This window comes from Aspergillus melleus (assembly GCF_016097325.1).
Source record: "Aspergillus melleus strain CBS 546.65 chromosome Unknown contig5, whole genome shotgun sequence".
In the NCBI taxonomy this organism is placed as follows: Eukaryota; Fungi; Ascomycota; class Eurotiomycetes; order Eurotiales; family Aspergillaceae; genus Aspergillus; species Aspergillus melleus.
The window spans coordinates 3,649,876-3,676,998 of record NW_025763374.1 but is presented as its reverse complement, the minus strand read 5'-3'; the positions used below and the strand labels follow the sequence as shown (position 1 = coordinate 3,676,998).

General features: G+C 52.9%; 13 protein-coding genes and 1 non-coding gene across 17 annotated transcripts; 6 read left to right on the top strand and 8 right to left on the bottom strand.

The window, feature by feature from the left end:
• Window positions 1-119: 119 nt before the first annotated feature.
• Window positions 120-2,277, bottom strand: CCT2. Of its 3 annotated transcripts, XM_046091353.1 has the most exons (4): window positions 2,138-2,277; window positions 1,924-2,081; window positions 463-1,837; window positions 120-403 (listed from the first exon to the last, which is right to left on the bottom strand). In XM_046091353.1, exons 1-4 carry the CDS (start codon window positions 2,138-2,140, stop codon window positions 344-346), a joined length of 1,596 nt encoding a protein of 531 aa, XP_045947330.1. In that variant the 5' UTR covers window positions 2,141-2,277; the 3' UTR covers window positions 120-343. The 3 variants fall into 3 exon arrangements, with proteins under 3 accessions (XP_045947330.1, XP_045947332.1, XP_045947331.1); XM_046091355.1 differs by having other exon boundaries at window positions 463-2,081; XM_046091354.1 differs by having other exon boundaries at window positions 387-1,837.
• Window positions 2,278-6,424, top strand: cyp15 (WD40 repeat domain-containing peptidylprolyl isomerase). The gene is made up of 3 exons (XM_046091352.1): window positions 2,278-2,488; window positions 2,556-2,933; window positions 3,002-6,424. Exons 1-3 carry the CDS (start codon window positions 2,410-2,412, stop codon window positions 4,435-4,437), a joined length of 1,893 nt encoding a protein of 630 aa, XP_045947329.1. The 5' UTR covers window positions 2,278-2,409; the 3' UTR covers window positions 4,438-6,424.
• Window positions 5,207-6,200, bottom strand: LDX57_009619 (uncharacterized protein; the record flags this gene model as incomplete). Its single annotated transcript, XM_046091351.1, has 2 exons — window positions 5,207-5,621; window positions 5,689-6,200. 2 exons carry the CDS (start codon window positions 6,198-6,200, stop codon window positions 5,207-5,209), a joined length of 927 nt encoding a protein of 308 aa, XP_045947328.1.
• Window positions 6,425-7,662: 1,238 nt separating the features above from the next.
• On the top strand, window positions 7,663-8,328 carry LDX57_009618 (uncharacterized protein; the record flags this gene model as incomplete). Its single annotated transcript, XM_046091350.1, has 1 exon — window positions 7,663-8,328. One exon carries the CDS (start codon window positions 7,663-7,665, stop codon window positions 8,326-8,328), a length of 666 nt encoding a protein of 221 aa, XP_045947327.1.
• Window positions 8,329-8,549: 221 nt separating this feature from the next.
• LDX57_009617 (uncharacterized protein) lies at window positions 8,550-10,545 on the bottom strand (the record flags this gene model as incomplete). The annotated part of the gene is made up of 7 exons (XM_046091349.1): window positions 8,550-8,848; window positions 8,925-9,168; window positions 9,304-9,798; window positions 9,896-9,949; window positions 10,016-10,196; window positions 10,258-10,337; window positions 10,396-10,545. 7 exons carry the CDS (start codon window positions 10,543-10,545, stop codon window positions 8,550-8,552), a joined length of 1,503 nt encoding a protein of 500 aa, XP_045947326.1.
• Window positions 10,546-10,905: 360 nt separating this feature from the next.
• LDX57_009616 lies at window positions 10,906-10,993 on the top strand. The gene has a single exon. It is a non-coding gene; the product is annotated as a tRNA-Asp (tRNA).
• Window positions 10,994-11,240: 247 nt separating this feature from the next.
• On the bottom strand, window positions 11,241-12,098 carry LDX57_009615 (NADPH-dependent oxidoreductase; the record flags this gene model as incomplete). Its single annotated transcript, XM_046091348.1, has 1 exon — window positions 11,241-12,098. One exon carries the CDS (start codon window positions 12,096-12,098, stop codon window positions 11,241-11,243), a length of 858 nt encoding a protein of 285 aa, XP_045947325.1.
• Window positions 12,099-12,460: 362 nt separating this feature from the next.
• LDX57_009614 (uncharacterized protein) lies at window positions 12,461-13,093 on the bottom strand (the record flags this gene model as incomplete). The annotated part of the gene is made up of 1 exon (XM_046091347.1): window positions 12,461-13,093. The coding sequence occupies one exon, from the start codon at window positions 13,091-13,093 to the stop codon at window positions 12,461-12,463; it is 633 nt and encodes a 210-aa protein (XP_045947324.1).
• A 1,348-nt stretch (window positions 13,094-14,441) lies between these two features.
• LDX57_009613 (uncharacterized protein) lies at window positions 14,442-15,701 on the bottom strand (the record flags this gene model as incomplete). Its single annotated transcript, XM_046091346.1, has 1 exon — window positions 14,442-15,701. The coding sequence occupies one exon, from the start codon at window positions 15,699-15,701 to the stop codon at window positions 14,442-14,444; it is 1,260 nt and encodes a 419-aa protein (XP_045947323.1).
• Window positions 15,702-16,379: 678 nt separating this feature from the next.
• Window positions 16,380-18,214, bottom strand: LDX57_009612 (fungal specific transcription factor domain-containing protein; the record flags this gene model as incomplete). The annotated part of the gene is made up of 3 exons (XM_046091345.1): window positions 16,380-16,466; window positions 16,520-17,478; window positions 17,530-18,214. The coding sequence occupies 3 exons, from the start codon at window positions 18,212-18,214 to the stop codon at window positions 16,380-16,382; spliced, it is 1,731 nt and encodes a 576-aa protein (XP_045947322.1).
• A 1,794-nt stretch (window positions 18,215-20,008) lies between these two features.
• On the top strand, window positions 20,009-21,502 carry LDX57_009611 (the record flags this gene model as incomplete). 2 transcript variants are annotated; one of them, XM_046091344.1, is made up of 6 exons in its annotated part: window positions 20,009-20,337; window positions 20,407-20,444; window positions 20,628-20,901; window positions 20,965-21,016; window positions 21,094-21,253; window positions 21,316-21,502. In XM_046091344.1, exons 3-6 carry the CDS (start codon window positions 20,845-20,847, stop codon window positions 21,500-21,502), a joined length of 456 nt encoding a protein of 151 aa, XP_045947321.1. In that variant the 5' UTR covers window positions 20,009-20,337; window positions 20,407-20,444; window positions 20,628-20,844. The 2 variants fall into 2 exon arrangements, with proteins under 2 accessions (XP_045947321.1, XP_045947320.1); XM_046091343.1 differs by having other exon boundaries at window positions 20,009-20,444; window positions 20,628-20,651; window positions 20,709-20,901.
• Window positions 21,503-21,902: 400 nt separating this feature from the next.
• Window positions 21,903-23,632, top strand: LDX57_009610 (acyl--CoA ligase; the record flags this gene model as incomplete). The annotated part of the gene is made up of 3 exons (XM_046091342.1): window positions 21,903-21,921; window positions 21,948-23,212; window positions 23,294-23,632. 3 exons carry the CDS (start codon window positions 21,903-21,905, stop codon window positions 23,630-23,632), a joined length of 1,623 nt encoding a protein of 540 aa, XP_045947319.1.
• A 359-nt stretch (window positions 23,633-23,991) lies between these two features.
• Window positions 23,992-24,805, top strand: PAM17 (presequence translocated-associated motor subunit PAM17; the record flags this gene model as incomplete). The annotated part of the gene is made up of 2 exons (XM_046091341.1): window positions 23,992-24,567; window positions 24,629-24,805. The coding sequence occupies 2 exons, from the start codon at window positions 23,992-23,994 to the stop codon at window positions 24,803-24,805; spliced, it is 753 nt and encodes a 250-aa protein (XP_045947318.1).
• Window positions 24,806-25,044: 239 nt separating this feature from the next.
• On the bottom strand, window positions 25,045-26,181 carry LDX57_009608 (enoyl-CoA hydratase/isomerase family protein; the record flags this gene model as incomplete). The annotated part of the gene is made up of 4 exons (XM_046091340.1): window positions 25,045-25,198; window positions 25,259-25,615; window positions 25,678-25,788; window positions 25,862-26,181. 4 exons carry the CDS (start codon window positions 26,179-26,181, stop codon window positions 25,045-25,047), a joined length of 942 nt encoding a protein of 313 aa, XP_045947317.1.
• Between the last annotated feature and the right edge of the window lie 942 nt (window positions 26,182-27,123).

Genomic DNA, 27,123 nt, shown 5'->3' with positions numbered 1-27,123 from the left:
TGGTAATACCTAGATAGACATTGGGGACAACGTATCATTAGGTAGAGCAATTTATTTACGATATCAGACCCAAGCCCATTGGACACAAAACCTAACCGACGGTATAAACAGTTCATAGCATGCTTTTGATTCGCCAAGCAAGGGGTCTATCGCACTGTGATTTACGCCTTGAACAGAGCAGAACTCGCCATTCACCTTCCTCCAGCACGGAAGGAAACCCAGTTCTGTGCTCAGATACAGACTAAGAGAGGGGGGAAAGAATAATTAAGAACCAACGGCTCCGTTCATTGTGGCCTGATCTAAAATGGGGAGTATATCATTCACATTTTCGTTCCTAGCTTCTTTACATCCGCTCACGTCGGCGAGGAGCGGCCCGGATGATGTTATCCACTCTCAGAAGCAGCTGCGATTGATTCTGGTCAGCTAATGTTGGCAAATATTTGTATACTGGGAGCATCTTACCTCTGCCGCTTCCGATGCCGAAGACACAACTGCCTTCTTCAGCTTGTAGCTCTCGACGACGCCCAACTCACGCATGTCGGCAATGCCGCCTCCCGGCGACAGCAGATCCAGTCCGGAGCTGGTCATGCCGTTGTTGATCGCCTGTCGCAGTCGCGTCACCAGGTCGCTGGAGTCCAGACCGGCGTTGTCCGCCAGGATGGTGGGCAGCTGCTTGAGAGCGTGCGAGAACGAGTCGACAGCCAGCTGCTTCTTGCCCGTGGTGTTCTGCGCGGCCTGCTCCACGGCCTTGGACATGACCATCTCAGCACAGCCACCACCCAGCGTCACGCGAGGGTCCTTGACGGTCTGAGAGAGCACGGCCAGGGCGTCGTGCAGCGAGCGCTCGGCCTCGTCGAGCAGCTGCTCGGTGGCACCGCGCAGGACGATAGTGCAGGCCTGGCCGGCAGCCACGCCGGAGAACTTGATCAGGGTGTCCTCGCCGATAATAACCTCCTCGATGACATCGCACTGGCCCAGTTTCACCTGGTCGGGGTGGTCAAACGTCGAGGCGATCTCACCACCGGTCACCAGGGCAAGTCGCTCGACACCGTCGAAATCGGCGTGTTCGATGGACATGATGCCGGCTTCCGTGAACAGCTGCTCGGGCCAGTTGTAGATCAACTGACGGTTCACGAAGCAGTTGATGCCGTGGGACTTGATCCGCTCAACCTTGGCCTTCATCTTCTCACGCTCGGCCTTCTCCAGCTCGGCCAGCTTGCCCGTCGAGTCGACCTTTACCCGCGCACCGAAGATTTTCACCTTGTCCGTGTCCATGGCGGTGTTGGCGACTAGAATCTTCGCATTTTCGAGGCGCTTAGGTTGGTTGACACCGATCTTCTTGTCGAGAATAAATCCTTCGTCGAGGTAGGAATCGTTGAGCTTGCCGCCGGCCTTCTTGATGATCTGGATGTGACTGAGGTCGGTAGAGCCGCGGAGACGGAGGACGGCATCGCAGGCAAGGGTGGCGAAGTGGTCGCGGTCCTGGGCCAGGACCTTGGAGCTCAGGGTCGTTCGGGCGATCGAGTGGAGATCTTTACGGAACGACTCCATGTCGGCGCTGCGGTCGACGGCGGCCTTCTCCAGGGCCTCGAGAGCGGCTCGGCTGGCTATACGGTAACCTTCAATGATGGTCTGGGGATGGATCTTGCGGTTCACCAACTTCTCCGCCTCACGCAGCAGCTCGGCCGCCAGCACGGTGACGGACGTCGTGCCGTCACCGACTTCATCGTCCTGAACTTTCGAGATGTTGACCAGCACCTTGGCGGCGGCGTTGTCGAGAGCAATGGCTTTGAGAATCGTGGCACCGTCGTTGGTAACGAGAATTTCTCCGGTCGAGCTGGATTCGTTTAGACCATCAGTACATAAATTGCCCAACCGAATCGGAATGCCCCGCATCCAGGGTCCCTAGATCGTCTCACGTACGCTGACTGAAGAATCTTGTCCATTCCCTTGGGACCTAGAGTACTCTTCACCAAGTCACCAACGGCGATGGCACCGACGAAGGCAGAGAGACGAGCGTTCTCGCCTTTCTCCTCGATGACATCGTCCGCAAAGATCTGTGTGGGGTTGGCGAAGGACGCCTACAAAATTGTCAGCTAGAAGCATCAAGAGAGACCGAGAAGATTGATCCACGCACCATGATGGGGGAGTAATTAGAAAGGCGAGAGATAAATGGCTACCGTCGGGGAGGAAGACTGGCAGCTCAGGGGAGACGAGACAGGAAGTATCGAAGAGAGAAGAATGCGGGACGTCCAGAAAAGTTCGCGATGTGGCCCGAGCTCCCGCAGACCGCCTGCGCTGCTCGACTGCAACGATCAACGCTCCAGCTTCCCTTCCATCTCCTTCGATCTCACTCTCTTTCTTGTATTAAGTCTTTACTTAGACATTACTCATTTCCTGTGTTATACCATGGCTGCTGAGGACGATCGCTCGCAACCTCTCACATCCAAGAGACCGCACTCCGCCGTCGACGGCGCTGAGGACGACGGTACGTTTACAGCGTTTCGCTGCGCAAATATTCCGGTCCCTTCTTCTTACTGGCGGCTTGCTTCTAGGAAATGATTCCTCTTCTGACGATGATTTTGGCCCTGCCCTTCCCTCGGCCGATGCGCCCAAGAAGAAACGACGGAAGCTCCCCTTCGAGAAGGTCTATGTGAACGCGCTGCCTGCCTCGCCTCGATACTCCAAATCGCTCATGCACAAAGACCAATTGTCGTTCGTGACCATATCGCCGCACACCGATTTCCTAATCACCTCGTCGATTGACGGCTTTGTCAAGTTCTGGAAGAAAATGGCGGTCGGTGTCGAGTTTGTCAAAGAGTTCCGGGCTCACAACGGCGAAGTGAGGAGTGTCAGCGTCAGCGCTGACGGCAGGAGTTTTGCGACGACGGGGAGCGATAAAACGGTTAAGATCTTCGATGTGATTACGTTTGGTACGTCTATAGAAGGTTCGCGATTGGAGCAGAGGTGGGCTTGGCTAACAAACGATGCGCCATTGCAGATTTACTAGCCATGATTACTCTCGAATTCACTCCGCGCTGCGTCTGTTGGGTACATCGCCGAGGCGCATCGCTACCGCTGCTGGCCGTTACGGATGAGGGCAGCAGCACGATTCAAATCTTTGACGGCCGTGGAGAGAATGTCACCCCCCTGCATACCGTCAAGTCCGTCCACCGAAGCCCCGTAGCGGCCATTGCCTTCAACGATGCGTACGATTGCGTGGTTTCCGCCGATGAATCGGGCATGATCGAATACTGGCGAGCCGGCGATGGCTCCTTTGAGAAGCCCGACAACGTGTTTGAGCTGAAGTCGTCCACCAACCTGTTTGAATTTAAAAAATCCAAATCGACTCCGACCTCCTTGACCATCTCCCCCTCCGGCGAGCAGTTCGCCGCGATGTCTTTCCCCGACCGTCAGGTTCGTGTATTCGACTTCCCTAGTGGAAAACTGCACCGCAAATATGACGAGTCACTCTCTACCATCACCGACATGCAGCAGGCCGGCACCGCCATCTACCAGTTGGACGAGCTGGAGTTCGGCCGTCGGCTCGCGGTGGAGCGCGAAATCGAGAACCCCGTCACTCAGCCCCGAGTCAACGTCATTTTCGACGAGTCCGGACACTTCATTCTCTATGGTTCCCTATACGGCGTCAAGTGTATCAACACCTACACCAACCGCGTCGTGCGCGTCTACGCCAAAGACGAACCGTTCCGGGCACTCAACCTCGCCATGTACCAAGGGCAACCGCAGCGGAAGGGCGTGATGACCGTCTCCATGGCTGCCAGTTCGAATCCCCTCCTCCAGGAGGCCGAGGAGCGCGACCCTATCCTCGTCAGCACGGGGTACGCCAAGCTGCGGTTCTACCTGTTCACCAACGAGACCGAGGTGTCCAAGTCCTCGCGAGACGTGCAGAACGAACGGCCGGCGCAAGCGGCCAGTGGCCGCGAAACCGCCGCCCAAAAGGCGAAGGAACTGGGCACGTCGGCGATCTTGCACACCACGATGGGCGACATCCACCTGCGGCTGTTCCCATCGGCGGCGCCCAAGGCCGTCGAGAACTTCGTCACGCACGCGCGCAATGGCTACTACAACAACACCATCTTCCACCGTGTGATCCGCAAGTTCATGATCCAGGGCGGTGATCCCATGGGCGACGGCACGGGCGGCGAGTCGATCTGGGGCGGCGAATTCGAGGACGAGTTCTCCAGTCTGAAGCACGACAAGCCTTACACGCTCTCCATGGCCAACGCGGGGCCCAACACCAACGGCAGCCAGTTCTTCATCACGACAGAGAAGACGAGCTGGCTCGATAACAAGCACACGGTGTTTGGTCGCGCCGTTCAGGGTCTCGACGTTGTGCACAAGATCGAGAATACGAAGACGTTTAAGGAAAAGCCGGAACATGACATCAAGATCGTCAGCATCACGGTATCATGAGATATCGATGGATCTAGGTCTCGGAGGCGTTTTGCTTGCTTCGACTTTCTTGTCTTTATTTTCTTGCAACGATAATGACGGATGTATTGAGATTTATTACGCCGGCGTTGATATAGATCTCTCAGCCTACTTTGTAAAATATACTACGCAATCCTATCATCAGCAATGTAATCTTTCTTTTTGTTCATGCCTCTCCTCGATACAAAATCCATTGTTCCAGAGAGAGCCACATATCAAAATATAACCGGACGGGCCAATCAGGCCTCCGAGGATTCATTATGATTCATACCGAGTCGGCGTCATCCATGAGGTCAGCAAAACAAATGACATGGCGTCCGAGGACTAGTCTCGCAGCCAGACAAAAAGTAAAAGGATACAATAAAATGATAGAAATTAAGAGCAAGGGGTGACGGCGCCAAGAAAGAAAGGTAAATATTCACAAACACCGCGCGGAAGACTCGAACACAAGTAGCTGTACGCGATAGATTTTATCAAAAGCCAACCGGAGATACGCAACGCCCGATATATGCAACATTAGCAGGGAAGTTGTTGTAGAAAGCAACGAGCAGGCGGCGAATATCATGAGACGGTCTCATGATTAATCCGCTCTGTATATTAAGAAGCTCTAGATCCAGACAATTCACATAAGTCGTGTCCGGATCCGGCATGGCTCAGACAAATGATTGTTTCAAGTTGGAGAGATGGGCTCCGGGGGTAAGAAGAATGAAAGGAAAAGGGATTAGCCAACGTCAAATAGGTAGGTTCATTATCACCGAGGGACTTCGCGGATTTCGATATCACCCTCGTCCGCAGGCTGCGAGCTCTTCTGCAAACGCGACGGCGTTCGACTTGGCCGACTCGGAGGAACGGCGGCTTCTGTGCGAGAACTGCCAGCGACCGAATCCGGGTTCATATAGCCGGCCGGCTGTGCCTGGCCCGGGGCCTGATTAGCAGCCCAGGCGCCCGGAGGGGCGCCAGGCTGACCGGGGGCAGGACTGGGGGTGGCATTTGGCCCACGATTGAAAAGCAGGCCACTGTCGGTACTTCCGGTGCCGGCGGCATGGTAGAGGCTGGGGTACTTGGCATCGTGACGCCGCTTTAGCCAGACTCCCAGCACGGTGATGATGGTGAAACCGACGATGAGGACGATCACCATGATGATCCACTGGTAATGAGATGACCACCTACACCGTCAACAGTTAGCGATATGATTCCCCGGCACTTCAAGCAGACAACGGAACAATCACCTACCAGGACGGAGGAGCGGGGTCATCATTCTGGGCCTTGGCCTTGGCGGTATTCGTCGAGGTCGCCGAGTCCTTTTGAGCGGAAGACGTTTTGGTCGACGAGGAGGCGGTCGTGGTTTTTCCCCCGGAGGAACAGTAGTCGCTGTACCATTTCTGCAGCAACGAACGATCGGAGGCGCTAGAGCACGTGTCGTCGCAAGTTCCGTCGCCGGTATTATGGAGATTCGAGAGCAGGCTTGACTGGCAGAAGCACGAAACGTAGGTCGCATGGCCGTTTGCCGGAGCGGCCGGAGGGACGCAGCCACTCTGGGCCTGCTTCAGGTTGTTGCATGACAGGCCACATTGGGGGAAGGAATCGGAGGCGGCGGATGGCAAGAGAGATGTGTCGTCGGCAGCGAGAACGGCGGTTGCCAGAATGAGGAAAAGGACAAGGACGGAAAGGAGGCGCGAGGAAACATGCGAAGTCGACGTGAGAGCCGATCGCAGGGTCGCGGTCGGCGACAACCAACGTGCCATGACGACGACGAAGAGGGACGATTGGGAGGGAGACTGGCTGGCTTTGGGGTGGAGACCGGGACAAGCTCACAGACGGCCCACCATCATTCAGGGACCTGAGTTTGCTGAGGGAGGGAATCAAAGGGGAGGGGGGAAAGTCGAATAAACGAAAGACCGAAGGGTAGGAGGAGGTGGATGAAAAGAAAAAGAGAGAGCAAGAGGCCCAAACGATTGTAAGCAACGGACGAGGAGAGAAGAAGAAGAGGGAAAAGAAAAGGGAAAAAAGAGGAGCGAGAAAAGGGACTCCGCACGGTCCAGACTGGTTCGCCGGTTCGCTGTGAAGTACCTGGTACCCAGTCGCTGCTGGGCGGGCGCATACAATGGCAAGTTCCTGGTACTCCGACCGATTATGTCCTTCCGCTTGCGGCGTTGGGGGAGATTGAGGTGGGATTCTTAATCTCAATCTAATTCTAGTCTAATTCTAATTTAGTTTGAGGTCGGCTCGTCGCTTTATTATCATTCATCCACTCTCCATGCACGCCGTACACTGAAAGGCAATGGTAGTGGTGATCACCCTGGTGTTATCTCCGATCAGGATATGCGAAAGTTCAAGATCCGAGTCATTCTCCGATCGTAGGAATGTCTCTTCTGCCATTTCTTGCCACGACTCAGGGCTAAAGTGAAATAGATGAGAGGAAATGTATGAACTGTCCATGTCCGCTTGCGTCGCGCCGAAAGCGTGGCGGATTCTCGCCCACGTCAGAAAGGCTCGTTACTGTTAGAAGTTAGCCCTACATACTAGTAACAACAAGGGACTCCGTATTGGACTTAATCTCTCTATTCTTAGCGCCAGGTTATTTCCCGTACTATTCCCTCGCTCGTGCCGGTCGACAAGCCAGGGGGAGGAATGTGTCACGCGCGTGCTCGCCATCATTCCTCGTCTCTCTTGTTTATTTCAAGTCGACAGGGAGCAGGCGGCATGATGCAATATCCCCGGAATAATTGCCAGTCTGTCTGCCTTGCTTCTTTCGGCTCGAAATCCGTTTTACTCGCATGCCAGATTGGTTGCGATGGAAATTCCATGGCTGCGAATATTGGCAGACGGTTCAATGCTCCCTAGGACTTTCTGCAGTCTGCACTGTCGTAGTTGCGTTCTTGATGTCGGCAATGTGCTCCCTTGATAGTGATGATCATTGCGGGTTCGTAGAACTATATATCTTTTGAGTCAGCGCGTGGTTGAGTGTACCTCATCTGCCGACAACGATGCAATCGAAAGATCAGTGGAGATTCATTGATCATACCAATGAATCTCAGATATGGAAATAATCTCGAAGAACAGTGTTCATTAGTCCAGATTGACAGACGAAAGTGGAAGTGCAGACGAGTGGATCCCGACTCCGCCCGCGATCAAAGAGAAAAACCGCCTTCTCGGCGGGGATCTTCGTCCTCTTCCCCCCATCGTCGCCCTGCCGATTCTTCAAAGATGTCGAACGAACCGGCCTCCTCAGCAATGGCATCCAGTCTATTACCGCAGATCTTCACCTCCCTCGGCCGATCCTCGCGACCGTGGTCCCTCGTGCGAATCCTCAAAAGCACCAATGCGAGAGACATCCACGGCGAACTCCGCGGCACCGCCACCTTCAGGCCCCTGCGCGCGCCGTCCACAGATCACCGCCCCGACGACACGGCCGACATAGTCTATCGCGAGGAAGGCGAGATGCCCGCCACGCTGGGATTGGGCGCGGGGTTGCGGTTCAGCAAGAAATACATCTGGCGCATGAGCGAGGCGGGGCGCGTCAGCGTGTGGTTTGCCAAAGTGCAAAAGGCCGACGCGCAGGACGGCGACGAGGAGCCGGACTATCTCTTCCATGAGTTCGAGGTCATTGCGACTGCGTCCGACTCGACGGACACTTCGCTCGTCTCGGCGCCCATTCCACCCCCCGGCTCGGGCGCCGCTGGGGATGCTGCCTCAACCGCGGTGGTGGAGGCCCGGGGGAAGCACCTGTGCATCAATGACATGTATCACACGGCCTATGCATTTCGCATTTGCCCCGAGTCCGGAGAGGTAATGAGCTGGTCGAGTCGACATGTGGTGAAGGGACCCAAGAAGGACCAGGATATCGTGAATCTATACGGGCGGCAAGAGTGAAGGAGCGATCGAGAGGTGGCGCCATCGATTTCTCTACGCCGGCTGGATCTTTGTGGATAGATTTCTTTTTACGAGTACATGATTCACGTCAACGAGCCATTGGCATCCAAGCACAGTTCCAATTCATTCTCTGCTTCTATAAATTGCCTGGGGCTCGTGTGACCAACACCGATTGGCAAAGTCAAGTCGCACGCGCCAGGCAAAACCCGCGCCTTGATCTCCTACAGCGTATAAATAAAGTCCGGTCTCTTGTCCCCCAGAAGTTCGATTTCGTTCTGGCTCAGTCCCTGCACCCAATGGTCGCGATCCCCGCGTCGTCTCTTTGCATTCTCCCGTCGAAGCAAAATATACTGTACCAATGACCCGCCGAACAAGAACACCACCAGATATCCAAGCACCGTACCGTGCCCTGGATAGAATTTGGGCCCGTCTTTGCCCCTATAGATGTTGGACGAGACGATGCCGTTCAGGTTGCCCCAACCGATCACTATACCGAGGGTAACTCCTCGTTTATAGACTCCTGCTCTCGCGGGGGTTGATCGTCAGTCCTGGACCATCATCTGGGACCGTTTCGGGATATAGGAATCGCGCCTCACCTTCGGTATTGTTACTAGTCCAGGAGATGGTATTGGAAATGGCCGGATAGATACCCATGGCGCCCAAAAATGTGCCAGCGTAGCGTGCTCCTGGCGACGAGGCTCCGAGAAGCATACAGAAGCCAACGATGCCCAGGATGGACACCAGAATGTTTGAAATTCCACGTTGACGTGTTCGGTCGGCGATGAATCCGACGGCAACCGTTACGACGGCGGCTGCGGCATACGGAGGCACACTGAGCAGCTGTGCGTGGATTGCTTTATATCCTACTCCCAGTTAGCGGACCCCGTGAGGCTCCGAATCGGATACTATGCCGATGCCATACCCTGAGATTCCGTCAGCAAAGTGGCCCGGAATTTGTTGTGCGCAACGACTTACTAGCTCGCTGATGATTGTGGGAACGAACAGAGAAAAGGCGTACAGACATGCGTCTGCACCCATGTAGATAACGGCCCCTGTGTACGTTTTCCAGTCCTTCAGGGAGCTCCATAAATACGCCATCTTGAACTGTTCGTGTTCGGCACTTGCCTGTTGATCGGCTGCCAGTCGGCGCAGAACTCGCTTGCGATCCGTCTCGGACAGAAATTTTGCTTCGTCAGGAAAGTCATAGACCATCCAGAACGAGAGCACGCCTACAATTATTGTGGCCAGTCCTTCCAGGATGAAGATCCAGGACCAGCCGGCTTTTCCCCCAATGCCATCCATCAGAGCAATGGCCGCCGCCAGAAGGCCTCCGAACGAACCTGCAAGCGCGGCCGCGGAGAAGAAGATGGCCATGCGAACGCCAAACTCGGACCTTTTGTACCAGCACGATAGAAAGTATCCGACGCCCGGGAAAAGCCCCGCTTCCGTCAATCCCAAGAACCATCGCACCTATGTCAAGCGTTAGAAACGGGCGGCCTGAGAGTGCCCGGACAAGTGTTCCGGAATGCTACATCGTCGAAGGGATGAAGAGTCCGGCATTACATACCGCCATGAGCCCTGCGTAGTTATGCACCAATCCCATGCATGTCATGCAGATTCCCTAGCACGATTGCCACCGGCGGTTAACATCTCCGAGCGCGACGGAAGCAGCCAAAAGGCTACTCACCCAAAGAACCATGATTATGGGAATGAAAACACTGGGTCGCATTCGCTTGAGCAAAACATTGGTCAAAGGCTCAAATACCGAATACGAAACAAAAAATATGGTCAGCGAGGCATTGTACTGGTTGTCGGACATATCGAGATCCTCCTGGAGACCGGCAAGTTTGGCATTACCAATGTTGGTTCTGACGGCGGAGACGTCAGCGACAGGAAGGGGTTACGTGAGTAGCAATCGGACAAAGTCACCTATCCAAAAACGAAATAAGGTAAAGCAGACTGAGCCAAGGAATCAGTCGCAAGTCGAGCTTCCACAGTAAGGCCCGATCCTGACGGGCGCATCAGCGACATGGCGGCCTTCGGAATGCGTCTTCAGGAGGGGCTCACGATTTTGGCCTTCTCTTCCTCACTCAAGCCCTCGTCCGGATCTTCAAATAGGTCGAGCTTGGTTTTGCGGGGGAATTCATGCGAATCGGAGGTTTTCTCCACATCAGTAGGCTTGCATAAGCCCTCGACGGCCGGTTTTTCGTCTGCCATAGTGTGGGCACTGGATGACAATCGATTGGTGATATAGATAAGGATGAGGGAGCTCCGGGCGGGCAACAGATCAATTTATGGGAGTCAGCAATCGCCCGTAAGGAACGCCGTCATCCTTCTTGTGCTCATAATTCTGACCGGGGTAAGCGGCAAAGAGCGTAGAAAGGCAGGGAGCGACGAGGAGAGAAGGCCAAATTGGGGTAAAGGACGAGAAGATCGTCCGCCAGGCGCAGAAAGAGGCAGCGATCGACACCGGGCAGACCCGCATGGGGAATGCCAAGTTCGCGGGGTTGGCTTCCATTTCAGAAGGGCGAATTACTAGGCTGATATGTCGCTAATCTGAAGACTTACTTCACCAATTCCTCGATGGTCTAACGGTCATGATTTCCGCTTGTCACTCAACCGAGAACGAGCGCGGGAGACCTGGGTTCGACTCCCAGTCGGGGAGATTTCTTTTTTCACACATATTTTTTGTGATCTCTGTGACCTACCTACCAACTAACCACATATACCCATACCTATCTATACCTACTTGCTCATTTCAAATAGTCCCTAAGAGCAAAGTCATTCCTAAACCCCTTAAGTACATCGCTATATATACTATCTCAAAGTGTATAGATGCTCAGATCCTTCCATGTACATAATTCTTCCAGCTCTATTGTCTGATAACCAAGTCAGACGAGGTGCTAGACCATCTATTCAAGTTTAAACCCTTGCTTCTCTAGGACGGCTCGGATTCTCTCTCTCCCGTCCTGGTCACGCGGCGCAACCTTGCCCGCTACAAACTCCCCCCATCCCTCTCGCCCAAACTTCGATTCATCCACATAAAAAGCCCCAAGAGATTTGTCATAGGACGCCACATTCTCCTTCTGTCCCTCCTCACTCCATCGCTCCATATGGACGATCTCCCGCATCGGCAGCCGCGGCTTAATCTGCTTGCCCGAAAGCCGGTTCTCCGGATCAGCATACCCAATCGCCATCCCAAATACCCCCCACGTCAACGGCGGTAGGTTCAGCAGTTCGCAGACCTGCTCTGCGTTGTTCCGGAGTCCGCCGACGTAACAGACCCCCAGGCCTAGCGACTCGGCAGCGATGGCAACGGTCTGTCCCGCGATGGCCGCGTCCAGGACACTCATGATAAACATGTCCATGTTCTCGAGCGCCCTAGCCGGTTGCTGTTCATACTGCTTTGAAAGGTTGTCTAGACGGCGCAGATTCGGACAGAATGCAAGAAACAGGGGAGCCTGGCGGATGAAGTCTTGGTTGCCTGCGAGCGTCGCAACCTTGGACCTATGTTCGAATTCTTGGATGGCGACGACGTCCCATGTCTGGTAGAGGGATGAGGTCGAGCCGCTTTGGGCGGCCGTAAGGAGTGTTTCCAGCGTTCCCGCGGGAAGGGGCTTGTCACGGAGGAAGGCGCGGCAGGACTTGTGAGAGAGAATTGTTGCCAGGGCTCCGGGGAGAGGTTCGGAAGGACTGGTTGGGAGTGGAAAGGTCGAGGACTGCGAGTCGCGGTAGCGCTCTTCGGCGAGGGAGAGAATTGTCGCGGCCATCTTGAGGACGAAGCTTTAGGGATAAAGAAGAGATAGGATCAAGGTGTGATGGAAGGGGGGGGGGGGGGGGGGGGGCAGACTGCCCATTTTTAAAGGTTGTCTATCGTGGTGGCGTGCTGCCCTGTACCTTAGTACATCCTGAGTAGGGCAAGTAGGTAGGCAGGTAAGTATGGTGTAGGTGTGCCATTGATCCGTCCATAGATGGTTCTGAGCGCGCAAATATCGATGATTGGAGGGCGCCTCTTAAAGTGGAGATGTGTAACGTGCGTCGGAACCGGGCCAGATCGTCAAAACGGAGTGTACACCGAGACTGACTAACGTGCCTCAACACTACGGAGTACATTCGTGTTGGTAATCAGGAATCACTCCCCATCAAGCAGACTTTGCAGTCCGGCAAGATTCGGTTCTGGTGACGTAGAGGCAGGACTGGTGGTCCTCCAAATTCGCTCCAATCTCTTCTGCACCCAAGCGCCCTGCCCCCCTAATTTCCTGGCAACAACGAAGCTGATAAAATCTTGTACAATGTTTCTCTCGTCGGGCCTTGCGGCAACGGCCCCGAGGATGGCCACCGGCCACAGCAGATACACAGATGGGTATAATTCTATCTTCAAGAGGGGAAGTCGCCGCAGCCCTTCCTCCAGACACGAGCGCACTCGCCGGCCGCGCTCAGCAGATGTTATGTCTGGGTTCATTTTCTGGAGCAGGATACAGACTGCCACGTAACATAACCCAAGAGTCATGTCGGCGGAGGAAGTGAGACCGGTCCAGCGCCTTAATTCACGGTCTAGCCTCCGCCATCTGAGGACCCCAGCGCCTTCAAGCGGCCTGGATTGCCGGGATTGTCTGGTAACATCGGCAATGAGGAGAAAGAACCTGTAGGAGGTCTGCAGAATGGTTTCTTCTGATTGATTCATGGGCTTATCGAAATATAGCGACAGCCCGAGATCGTTTCGATCTTCTGTAAGCGCGTCGAGCGAGGGATCAAATACCATCATGAGACATGCATGATACAGGAACGACTCGACGCACACGCGATCGAATGTGGCTGCAGCTTTGGTGCGGAACTCTCGGGGCCGGCGCTGGGTAAGAAGTAGCCCTGCAGCCGTGACATGAGGTCCGACAGTAGGTGCCGCATCTGATCGACAGGACTACAGTGATTCGATTAGCTTACCCTACATCTAGTAGAGAAAACAAAGATGGAGCGACATGCCTCGAACACCGAAAGCAGGATCACAGTTGCTAGAACCCGGTCGTCACACCCGGCTTTTGTAATATCTGTTAGTGACGTCTGCAGCGAATGAATTGCGTGCAGATAGCCCTGCAAGGCAAAATGGATAGGCCACCGCGCCGTAGATGGCAATTGCATTCCAGCCACGGAGACCATTGCGCCGAATAGCGGGGAGAACTGTGGCGCGAGGCGCAGCATGTGCGTTTGGTCAAGCGAGCTCTGCCGGACAAGACGGGGTAAGATCGTAGAGACGAAGTATCGATATAAATAGGCGTTCTCGTCTGACTGGAAGGGCGCTGGCATCACAACGGGTGGCGAGAGTTGAATCAAAGACAGACCCGAAGGTGCTACTACTCGCACAGTGGTCCGATCACTATTGAATCGCCGGCGTCGGCCATCGGGAGGTTGATTATCACCCGATGGCCACTCGCAGTCCAGCTCGTTGCGAGTGCATGCCGTGCATTGCGGCCGACTCTCGTCGCACTTTTTGCGTCGCTTCCGACCTGGCACCGACAAAATGAACAACAGGTTTTCGTAGGTAGTTCAGTACGTGGAGGCCCTAGCTTACACTGGAGGCAGCCAGTCCTGGTCCTTAAACTGGCCAGGGAGGACATTGCAGTAGTAGGCTGTACTGCGTAAGTTGACGTCTGTCAGCTCGTGGCTTGAATCATATCATCCTCGATAAATTGGCGTTGTTCTCCAAGGCACTGTTCAATCTAGGCGGGGGTTTCGATCAACCAGCCAAACGAGTCTCGAGATGTCATGAGAAACCGCATTTGGTGCCTCAGGCCTGCAAGAGGCATAAACCTGGAACGGAAAAACCCTCGGAGTGGGTTGAACATTGCCAAGAGATTCTCTACTGTAGAATGTAGGTGTAGATGATGGAGGTCCATTCCGCTAGTTCCTGGGGGAAACTTGGTCGCCAGAGTGAGTAGAAACGCAGAACTAAATACATGCCGCCTTGCAAGATTTAAACTTTTCCCCCGTCCTTGCTTCTGCCCCAGCTCACTCATTCAAAGCATGCTGTCCACGAGAGTAACAAAGGAAAGGCAAAACCGGCGGAAAGCCCACGATCCCTTTGACGAAACCGTGAAAGTCGGGAAGGACGGCCAACCCTAATCCCAGATGCCGATGCGGGAATTGCCCTTGCTCTGCTCAAGTGGCGATGGTGCCCTGACTGGCAACGGAGGCAGAGCGCAGAATTGCTTCAGGAATCGAAATTTGCAATGACACAGACCGGGATGGCCCTTCAGAAACTCACATGCCACCACCGCCGTCTTGATAGAGTGGAAACGAACATAAACTTCTCCTGCCACATGGCCTTCTTCGATACTTTCGACGAGTTCGGCATGCCAGGACTTCATAAGAACTCGCGAGATGCTTTCCTTCGGACTGCCACGAGCATTGTAAACACAGAGGCACCGCGTGTGATTCTTCTCAAATATCATTCTCTCCACTTTGATAGGCATGGGGTAAGTGGGAGTGTTCACCGGGATCACCTTGGCCGACACCATTCCTAAATTCAACCCATTGTTCGAGGCTTGGATGAAGCGCACCGCGTCGGCTTGTAAAACGAACGTGATTATGGCGGTGTTGGATCCGCTGATCGGCCGAGTACTCACTAGGCGAGCACTATATATCTCTCCTGGGATATTGGGTAGAACCTGACCGAGCTTCATATTTGCAGGGAGGCCTTGAATGAGGACGGTGCGATAGATGTTCTTCTCCTGGCTGGACGGAATGTAGCGCACGCCATACTGGAATATCCAGACGTTGTGGATCCGTTGCTGGGATAGCATGTTCGGCCGGTAAGTCATGGCCTCTAACTCCTGGTCCCGATTGTCAAAAACACTGCAGCCTTTGATGGCCCACTTAATTGTTCCATCCCACGGAACGACTGCCGCGTTTTCGCCGTCCTTAAGGTTAACCATGGCCTTTCCGAGCAAGAAAGAAAACGCGTTAACCGGATCCAGCCGAGTTGGTAGTGTTGAAGGGGAACGTACAGATGTAAGACTCACTGCAGTTCTGGGGCTGTGATGCACAACGATAGGTTGCAGAATTGGAATGTGGATATCGTCCAGAGCGCTGTCCAGGATATTGGAGAGCTGGTGTGGTATTGGGGAGCGAGAGGAAGACGCAGTTCTAACGGAAGTGGTCGCCTTGTCTGTAGAGTGAATGTTGTCGGTTCTGTCCTCACGCTCGGAGAAAGAAGACTCTGACAGCTTTGATGGATCCATGGTGACGGAGTGAATTTTGATGAAGGACAGCAGGAAGAGGATGGAAAACACGAGGGGTGGGAGAAGCAGGAGAAGCAGGAGAAGCAGAGTGTAAACAATGCCAAAATTACTGTCGGGGGTTAGATTACGCCCGTCCATCTTGGGCGGCTGGCAACGTTTCGTTGGGAAACTGAATTGGCTGCACACAAGAATAGAACGCAAACTGAGTTTTGAGTCACTTGGGGTCAAGCTTTCAGTGAGAGTTTGTAGGCTAAATAGTAATAGAAAAATCAATTCAGTAGTGCCGGAGTCTGACCACAAGAAAATAAAGGAATGGCCAATATGATAGACAGCGATTGAGGGCTGGTTTTGAAGTGGATCTCAGCAAACGGAGGATCAAGAGATGACTATTGCTCTGGAGTTCGCAGCGGTGTTTCGAAAGGTGGAACGTGTCTTAGATTAAACGTGTAGAGGAGCCAGTTAGACTCCAAGCCCTAACAGAGCGGCGTTTGATACGATTTGCGTTTGAAGAAAGGTCAAAAATGATGATAGAGCGAAGGTGGTAAATCGGCTAAATGAACCAGCCCATCTGCGCTGCACGAGGCATGCTGGATTGATATGATGATGATGATGATGAAGATGATAATGCATTATACCCGAAGTCCAGTAATACGCCAGCAAGCGCGGATGCTTCTCCCATTGTCATGTATTCTCTGCACAATATCCGTGTTCGTGCAGCTATTAAAGTACTACCACATGATAAAGCCACCTAATATTTTACCAAAAGCGGCGCTTCGAGGCTGGAACAGGCAAGCGGTGGTTGGTTGACTCCCCAACTCAGCCCAGGAACTCACCCTGAGCAAGGGCAATCCATAAGCGGTCCTCCTTCCAGCACTTTTGCATTAGAGCCCGTGCATTCTGGATCTAACTTAGGTTAGCCATCGAGAATTCAGGGGTTCCTCTATCACATTACTCACTTGCTTCAACCCCGTGCTTTCTAGAAGCTCAAATCGAGCTTGGATCTCTGTCCGCTGTTCAAGGTCTCGACACTCGCATCCTGCAGTAAACAATGGGAAGACGGCTCCAACCTCAACGGGCGATCCCGATTGGATCAGGGTCAAACAATTCATGAGCTCTTCGAGGGCATTATTCAGTGCTGGCGAAGAAGGAGAGGCACCGAGAACCCGGCGTTGAAGATGGACCAGACCGGCATAGCGGAAGGCCTGGTCCATAGCTACAATGTCTGTGGACATCGAATCCTGGAAATGTCTCCCATTCGCATGAGCGTGCATGTTGAGGACGTCGAGATCGGCGAGCAAGGTTTGTGCATCAAAGATAATGTCTGCCGAAGGCGCCCATCCCGGGACAAAGGCGCCGACCTCATCAAAACGCTCATTATCGCATTGATGCACTAGTTGGCCAAGGCGCATCAGAAATAGACCGGTGCGAGGCGTGAATCCGGTGAAGCAGTCCACGCTGTACTCGTCGTATTCTTCTCCTACGCAGCATGTATTCAACGAGGAAAAATATGCAAGCAATGGAGGTTCACTGTGGCGGCAGGATAAAGTCCCCATGATATCAAGATACCCTAGCCAGCGGATGAGGAAAGCACCGACACGATTGCCAGGGTATACCATCTGCTCTCGACGTGCCAGAAAGAGGTCACGGGCCAGCTTGAGATGACTTTGCCAGGGAATGGGCACCTCGAACGTGCTAGGAGACACAATTTTCAGGGAAAGCAGCATTATAGCCGCAGCAAGATGATTGTCGGTGGTCTTTTTGTGAGCATCTTCTAGCGCAAGACGCAGTGCGGGGAAGACGCTGCTGACCCAGTGTGCAATCCTGTTGGCAGGCTCTGGATGTTTCAGGTACCTGGCACGATGGCTGGCAGAATATGCCAGCATCAGATTTAAAACATTGGAGTCCCCGATAGCCACTGATTTATCAGCATATATCCAAAAGCAAATCGGGGCGGGGTGAGACTCACTGCTTGGGAGGACCGTTATGAAAGGGTTGTTGCCACAGTCGTGAGGGACCAGCATCCTAGCAGTGTGGTTGAGAAAATGATGGAAGTACATCAAATTGATGGGTGTTTGCACCAATGTGGCTGGTAAAGGAGACAGATACCGGGGGATATTTATGGGAACGGCAGACTTGTAGTAGGCAAAATTAGTACATTCAAAGCAACAAACTTTGGCCCTTTTCTTGGACGAGCCAGGCGCAGCTGTATGAGAGAGGGATTCGCCTTGCTGATTCACCAAATTTAGAGCAGAATTGATGTCAATTGCCGAGTGATCGTCGTTTTGGTTCAAGTCCCGGTCTGGGTGGCCGCAATCTAATCCGTAGTTGTCCGTGACGCTCGTCAGGTAAGTGTACCATTTCCTTTGAGAGGGAGTAGGGCCACCAGGTCCATCTGACCCCGAAACAGCTCTTCTGCGAGAAGAATAGTGAGGATTATCCACTCCGTAGTGGTCAAATGTGCCATCTTTTGGTGATTGGAGAGGGGCGTCCACGATTGTGGTGCAAAAGTCCTCTGCAGAAACGGGGGCATTGGACAGTATGGCCGGATCTCGTTGAGAAGAGGCAGGTAGCGGAAAGCGATCCCGACTGGATGATCTATCAGTTGCATCTGCATCGGAAACGCCGCTCAGGTGGCCATCGTACCATTTCATGATTCTGTGTTTGTCCTGCTCGACTGGTAGTTGGCATACAGATGGTTTCGATATGTCTGCGGATTGCCGAAGAAAAGATATCGGTTGTGACACTGTGGCAGGAGACCAATTCAAAAGTGCCAAGGAGCCAGTGCTTGAACCAGTATCCGCTGGGGATGGATAAGATAAGACGTCTAAAATTGACGAAAAAGACGACGGGTGGTCGGGGATTGTCTCATTAGACAAGGTAGATTGGGACATAGCTGACCACGAAGTCACGACATCTCTACCCAGGGACGATTGAATTGGCTCTACTGGTGTCTTATCATCCGTACGATAAGGAGGCCTAGAAGTCTGTTCGGGGACAGCCGGGGATTCTTGAATATCATGTAACCCTCTAGGAATTGGAGTTTCTGCCATCGTCTCTGACACGAACTCAGGCTCCCAGAACAGATTATCCATGGCTTGGCCTTGTACATTACCCCCCTCAGTGGCATCCAAGGTAACAATGGGCGGGGCAACATCGGTCGAGACTTGCACGTCTGGTGGCGAGAGGGCGAAGAATTGGGCGGACTGGGAGCTGGATTGGGAGCTTGGAGAATCCACCGAAGACCTTCTCGTCCTACCTCCCCAATTTAAGCGAATGCTGTAGTCACATTTTTCGTTTTGGCGCCGACAATTCAAACAGAAAGGCTTTTCTTCTCCACTGCGGCCAGATATTAGTGAGCTGTGGGAGCAATGATACTCCCAATCGGGGGCAAAGGGGATAGCTACCGACCATTTCACTTTGCGTGCTTTGCAGGGCCTGGATGCCAGTTAGCGTCCCATGTTGCATCAATTGTACGCGGGCAAACCCTCTCACCAGCAGCCTTTGCGAGACCTCCGTTTGGGTTCAGGAGCACCGGGCCGGCGAGGACGAGGCATTGGAATTCAGAGAGGATTGGCCAAATACAAGGACGACGAAAAACAGATATAGCGATAGGACGAGTCACAGGCTCGGAACATGGAGGAGATCCGATGGATTGTACAGTGTGAGGTCGCCATGCAGACAGACAAATTTCAGCAGGCTTTTACGAGATTGATCAAACTTTGCAGGATGTCGATGGCCTTTTACGGCGGGTTGATGGTTTGACCCAAGAGGACAGGAAACGATAATCGACGAGGCACCCACACTTGGTATTTGCACTCATCGAGGTGTGCGATCACACGAAAGAAACCTTAGGCAGTTCAGTCCTACGTGTAGGCAAACGAGTTCAAAGCGATGATGACAAGAAGAGCCTGTAAGTACTACACTAGGTAAAGTTTAGTATGTGGAGAGACAGCAGCGAAGTTAGGAAATAGATTGGTACCGAATGATTGGTCAGGGCGGGAATCGCAGAGCGATGGCCTAGCTGTCTGGGGAGACAGATTGGCGATGGACAGTCGTAATACGCCGGTGGACAGCTAGTTGATTGATAGATAGAGAGTATGGAGCAACGAGTAGGTAGCTAGAGCCGGCCCATCTGCTACTTAAAGTCCTCAGACTTCATGGAGCGGAGACGGCGGGCCAGTCGATAAGTGAGCGATAACGCTAGCGCCCCATTCGGTCATCTCGTTCAATCGCCGTCCACGTGTGGGGTCCCTTATGTCAGCCGATAAGCCCGCCGGTGCCACAGTTGTTCCGGCCAGGCGGGGGCCGAGGAGACCGGGGAAGTTCCCCCATTCATTCTTGCCTAATTCGGACCAAGATGGATTCCTTAGTCAGCCGGGATGCAGCGGGAATACGCATCCACGTGAGTCCAACGCCACGACAGCGAGAATCAGCAACAACCTTCTCTCTAAGCTGGATACAGTCTGGATTGTTACCTTTGACCAGTTATTCACCTTTCTTTTCCGCCACCTTGCATCCTACCAGGACGTTTTTCGGGCCACATCTGGATAGCTCTGGTCCATCCCCACTGTGTCTAGTTACTGTGTACTCCGATTGACGCCCAACCACTACAGCTCTCGACCGATCAATCATCTCCCTCATTAGCTATCCCCCTACCCTGCAATTGAACGCTTTCTGAACCATGGATGTCCCCACGGCGGCTCGCTCCCTTATCAGGAAGCATCCCCTGCAGCGAGTCTCGAGTCCATCCAGAGGCTTCTCGGCCTTGGTTCATGTACGTCATTTGTAACTTGTTTTCGACGTGAGCTCGTTTGCGCGGTTACTGACTCCTTTGGCATGGCAGCTTGTCGGTCTCTGCAGCTTCATTTGGTCCTTCAAATTGTAAGTAATCTCCTTCTTTGCCCGCTCATATCGTACTGTACATACATACGAACTGTAATGGTTCGATGCTTATAGCATGACATAACTGCTGGATTGGTGGTCCAACGATCATAACAGCGATAAATACGGCTATTCGTGCTCCGGATCTCCTCAGCCCATAGACTGACTACTATCTGATCCCAGTATGCACGACAATCCGAACCGCGCGTAAGCGTTCTTGTTCCTGCGATGGAGATTTCTCGCGAAACACTAATGACCTTCTAGAAACGAAGCCTATGGGTGGCATTTCCAGTACCTGACTGTTATTGGATTAGCTCTGTCGATTCTTACTTTCGCCGTTGGGTTGACGGCGGACGTGACGTTATCGGCTCGACTGTTCCTGCTCAAGAACTTGTTGTCCATGTGCAGTGCGCCCATGGAAGTCTTGATCAGCATTCTTTATTGGAGCCTTCGCCTGGTGAGCAGTCGAGATTCTGATATTGGTTGGAATTTCTGGGTGTTTGCATTAACAGTCGAATAGATCGATGAACGCCTGGTGATTCCCGCCTGGGCCGTGATTCCTTTAAGTGCCGGTAAGCCTATGCACCATGAGAAAGGGAGGGAGAGAGAGAGAGAGAGTCCAAAACCTAACCTCCAACCTGAACTTAAGATGTGAGCTTTCACGCGGTCCCTTCCATCGTTTTATTGATCGACCTCTTGCTACTGTCTCCGCCTTGGACCATCACCATCGTGCCGGCGCTGGGCTTGTCCAGCACGATCGCCTTTGGTTACTGGATTTGGATTGAGCATTGCTTTGCTCATAATGGATGGTAAGTCATCACTTATTTAAGATCGCTCCTACGCAGACGGGTGGCTCACCCACACGTATCAGGTACCCGTATCCCATCTTCGAGCAAGTGCCCTTCGAAGGCCGCGTTGGACTCTTTGTGTTGAGTGCTGTGGTGATGGCTATCAGCACCGCGACGCTCAAGTGGCTCTATGGCCGCGTGAATGGCTTTGGGTACCCCCGTTCTCCGGCAGCTCGTTCTGGATCCGTGAAACAGAATGGCGGCCTGTAGATCATAGGATGCTTACTACGATATGATGACAATCTCAAGAGATAGAGCTAGATAACCATATAGATACTTGATACATCTAGAATATACAGAATTGGATACGTTGGGGAATTTTCGGATCTTTTCCCTCGCGAGAGTATCGGTAGGCCGTTGGAAGAGGAAACGAGTGCGTAGCCGACGACCGAGGAGCAGCCGTGGTTGATCCCCCCGCATTTCCCCATCTTTACTCGGGAACCAGGACTCATTGTATAAGAATTACGATAGATTTCGTTGACCTCCTACAATTGCAGAAAAGAAGACCCAAAAGGCAAAAGGCAAAAGAAAGGAATAATGCTGTACAAACCGGAAAAAGACTACCACTTACCAGACATTGACTTACTATCGTTAATATTCGGGAAGCAGCATGAGAAACCCCAATTTCGGTGCAGGCGCTAATACTGGATTACAGAGTCACTTCTCTCGCTGAGCGACGAGTCAACCGTGTTGCATGCAGAAGCGGCGGATCCAACAAATAACGTCACGAAAGCTGAAGCCCGAATAATCACGAAGCGTATCGCGCACGTTCTTCGCTTCGAATTCGGCATCGGCAAACAGGGCCCGGGTCAGGATGCAGTCCTCTGCATTTCGTCTAATCAGGTTCTACTACCAGTCGTATTCTACGCGATCATTGCCGCCGGCGGTGTATATGCTGCAGCGTCTACGGCCATGACAACGTTTGAACTGACGCGACAGACCCGACAATCGAAAGCCCGATTGATATTGACGAGCGAAGAGAATCAGGCAAAGGCATTGGCGACTGCGCGAGAGTGTGGACTTGCAGAGGATAGAGTCCTTGTGCTTGAGAGTATGGCACACAAGCGCCTGCTGTCCGATGCCGTTCATCGCAGACGAAACTATTTCGACCCCAGTGACCAATTGAGCTGGGATATCATCACAGACCGAAAAACGCTGGAAGAAAGACTTATATGTCTATTGTACTCGAGTGGCACGACGGGACCCCCGAAGGGAGTGATGCTTTCCCACATGAATCTCGTCGCTGAAGCTCTCCTGCCACAGTTGGTGCTGCGCGAATCACGGCAGGGGAAACCGCATTTAAACGCTCAATATCGTACTATCGGCCATCTTCCCACGGCTCATATTGCGGGCTGCCAGGGTTATTTCGTCACGCCAGCTGTAGCCGGGGGAACGGTCTACTGGATGCCGAAGTTCTACATCGACGAATTTATCGACCACTGCAGAAGACACCAGGTCACGTTTTTGTCTACGGCTCCCCCTGTTTATCTGGCGATCGCAGAGAACCCGCGAGTGACTGATCATTTCAAATCCCTTATTCGCGCGGAGTCGGGAGCAGCACCGTTGAGCGCGGATGTTCAGCAGCGAGCGGAGGGGAAACTGGGTTGTACCATTAGCCAACGATGGGGGTTGACCGAATCGACTGGAAGTGTGACAACGATGCCCTGGGGCCAATCTGATGATACAGGCAGCATCAGTCCGTTGCTGCCAAACACAAGGCTGCGCATCGTAGATGATCACGCTCGGGACGTGGAGCAAGGAGCGGAGGGGGAGATACTGGTCAAAGGGCCGATGGTCACCCGGGGATATTTTGAAAATCCTGGTGCAACTGCTGCGGCCTTTACTCCTGACGGCTGGTTCCGAACAGGAGATATCGGTGTGTGGAAGGACGGGAGAATTTACATGGTAGATCGGAAGAAGGTGAGTATAAGTGAGATTTGATAAGATTTGAAGGAGTTGGCGGAAGGGAAAATGGGCGTGATATGCTAACGATGTGCGTAGGAGCTGATCAAATATAAGGGGCTTCAGGTTTCTCCAGTTGAGGTGGAAGCACTGCTCTTGAGCCATGATTGTGTCGCAGATGTTGCAGTGATCGGAGTGAAGGATCCAATTGCACCAGGCAATGAGCTTCCTCGAGCCTACGTTGTGAGGGAAAGGAATACAATCGTTTCCGAAAAGGAACTGAAAGACTTTGTGAAGCTCAATCTTGCTCATCACAAGCAACTCCGGGGAGGCGTAGTGTTTGTCAAAGAGATTCCGAAAAGCTCGTCCGGCAAGATTCTTCGACGAGAGTTGAGGGAGCGAGCCAACAATTCTATGCAGCCACGAGGAAAGCTTTGATGGTGTTTGTTGGCCAAGTAGCTACTCCGATATATATACTATGGACCTAGAACCATCGTTTCGTTGAGCAATAGTTCGAATATGTAGTGTTCATACTTGTCTTGAGTTCACTTTATTTAAAGAATGCAAGGAGATAAACATGCATGCCACCTTTCGAAGGGGGAAACGAGACGAACGCAAGAGAAAGACAACTCCGTAGAGAGCAGGGGAAAATGACCTCACTCGAAGAGACCCGTGACCCACCTTTGCTTACATAAGCCGGACATAGCTCCTCCCGCCGGTTTGGCGGTTAAACCTCAGCAGAAACGCAACCGTTTGGCGCCTTCCCACCTGCAATTCGACTCCAGCCCTCTCTCACAATGCATCTTACCTCGCTCAATGTCCCGGCGCGCAGTGCCACACTCGGTGGCTGCTTCTCCTCATCCATTCGAGCCCCCTTCGCCGGTCCTACCGGCTCAACCGCGTTGTATCATGCGATCTCCCAGGCTCGCTCCGCTAGTACTACAGCAGCTCAGACCAAGGCCTTCCAAACCAGTGTTGCCGCCTTGAAGACCACCACTCGGCCCCAGATCCTTTCCTCTTCGACAATCTACCGTACCGCCTCCCTGCGAGCCAACTCGACGATCTCGGAAGCCTCTCGCCAGGAGGCCTCCAAATTGGACTGGAACTCGTTCTTCAAGCTCCGCGCATCGCGGCGGAGGTACTCGCTTGCCTCTTCGATCATCTCATCTATGGCAAGCACGGTCATCGGTGTCCAGGTCCTCTCGGCGCAAGACTTGGAACACATGGGGGCACAGGTGATGGGCCTGGACCCCTTCGTTGTGCTGGGAATGGCCACGGCCGCATGTGGCGCCGCGGGTTGGCTGGTCGGCCCCTTCGTCGGCAATGCGGTCTGGGGATTGGTCTACCGGAGATACAGTACAGCAGTTGCAGTGGTAAGTACCGTCCGTTTTGCGCGTGGGGCCTAACAGTCACTGACAATCCATGGCACAATAGAAAGAGAAGGAGTTCTTTGACCGAATCAAGCGGTTCCGTGTCGACCCTTCGTCGAACTCGATCGCTAACCCTGTTCCCGATTACTACGGAGAGAAGATTGGAAGCGTTCAAGGATACCGCCAATGGTTGAAGGATCAGAGGGCGTACAACCGCAAGAGACGCAGCTTCATTCTCTAAACACTTGTCTTATCTTGGATTGTGCTCGGAGATAGGGTCTATCTGCGTAAAGCGTCCCTGGTAACTACACACTTCAGTCTCTTATCTGGTTTTTCTTTTGTTGGTATATTTTCCTTGTATGAGTATTTATCTTTCTACTTCAGCGACTGCACGTGAATTGCCGAGGCCCGAATACAAAAATGAACGATTTGGCTGGGAGAGATGCTTCCCTGCGGCGTTCGAATATCAGACGACGGAATCTACAATTTAGACGCCTCCTTGACAGCTTTTGGTTTCGTATCAATGTTTACTTCGTGCCACCACGGATAATTTGCCGGCCCATGCTCCTCCAAGGTGGCCGTGAAATCGGGTTTGCGCTTCTCAAAAAAGGCCTTCACACCTTCCATTTGATCCCTGGAAAGAGCGTCAGTCTCGACCCATGTAGATCCAGGGCATATAGAACGGGATACATACTTGGAGCCAAACATCTGCGAGATGACGCTAGACTCCAACAAGTGTGCTTCTTCAGCAGATTCCGGTCCCCTCCACAGCAGGGCGCGATTGAGCGCAGACGCCATGGGACTGACGTTCTGTGCTATCTCGACTGCTAACTCGAGAGCGCGCGGTAGGATTTGCGCTTGCTCGGGTAATGTCTCGGCAAACAAGCCGTTGAAGTGAGGGGATGTGGCAGGAAACACGCCGCCTGTGGAGACGAGGTACAGGGCCCGCGAGTATCCTATCAACCGAGGGAGGAAGTAGGAGGAACAAGATTCCATGGTAATGCCACGCCGGGCGAACACAAAACCGTACTTGCTCTTCTCGTGGGCGATTCTGCAGGTCATACCTAGTTAGCGGCATCGCAGAATACTGCTTCTGAGGGAATCAGTCACTACCTTATGACAGCCGGAAGAGTCATGGTCATGCCAACACCGACGGCTGACCCTTGAATCGCTGCAATAGTGGGTTTGCGACATCTGTGAATAGCCAGGGCAACTCGACCGCCGCTAGATAGGGTTAGTTATCATTCATAGCCCTGTTTTGTTTGATTCCACTTTGGGTGGGTAGAGGCTAGCGTACCTATCGCGATGGTCGCCAGCTCTCTCTGACCCTCCGCGGAAGCCGATCTCAAGATCTGCTCCGGCACAGAAAGTAGGCCCAGCGCCGGTCAGTACGACGGTCTTGACACGTTCGTCAAGATCCAGCGTAGCGAAGACCCTCTCCAGGTCATCAGCCATTTGCGACGTGAAAGCATTGCGCTTCTCCGGGCGATTGAGGGTGATAATCACGACGGGAGTTGCAGATGCACTTCCAACAGGATGATGCGAAAGCTTGATGTGAGTTGTCGGTAGCGTTTCGTAGGAAGTGGGGATCTCGATGGAAGAAGGGTTGGGTGGCATGATGAGGAAATGAAGTTAATCGAGTATGCAAGGTTTAGGAGTGAGTATATTATCGAATATTCGAATGAAATCGTACCACGAGGGGAAGTATAGTTGATGTCGGATATCCCCGACTCGGGTGGAGGAACCTCGGTATCCGCGGCTATGGCGATGGATTCCGGGGTTGACCCCGCAAGGGGGCCTGGTAGTGTCACCTAAGCGCCGTTCATGTTTGGGGTAATGAGTGATTGTCGTACATTTAATAACTGAGTGTTCTTGTCAATGCATAAAAACAGAATAGAACAGAAACACAATTGGATAAATATGAGAAAGAAGAAGAAGACGAAGAAGAAGAAGAAAAAAGGAAGGTATACCGATGCAACGGGCCGATGCTTGACTGCCTATCAAGTATCAAGTGTGTTCACTCCGGAGTCAATACCTGAACAAGTATATCCTTTTTAGACCTCGTGTTCAGGACAGCCAGGATATACTCAATTCGGTGGGATTGACGTTCCGTTGCAGGGAAAGGATTCTGTGAGTGGAGAGAATCGGCTACAGAATACGAGTTGATCCTGAGAGACTGAAACTGCTCGTCACTATAAATATAACACCCTCTCACATTCCAACGCCCAGTAGGGAATATGGATACCTCCGAATGCTGGTGAACCACCAAGGCTCACGGGGTCCACCCGGCGGTGCTTGTTTCGCCCCGAGTCTAGACCCAAGCGGGAAGGCACGCTGTTGATGTGTGGGAAATAGGAATTGCCCGTCAGGGTCTAGTGCGAGGCTTGACCTGAGCCAAGACTGTGTTATCACGCCTTAGTCGGGTTATTCTGATGAAAATCATGAGTCTCTCTATGCTGCCCGTCGTCCCACATCCGCCTATTCGATCTTCTTATCTTGTCTTCCTCTTCTTCTTTTTCATCCTCCTCCCCCTCCACTCCTCTCACCATCAACACTTCC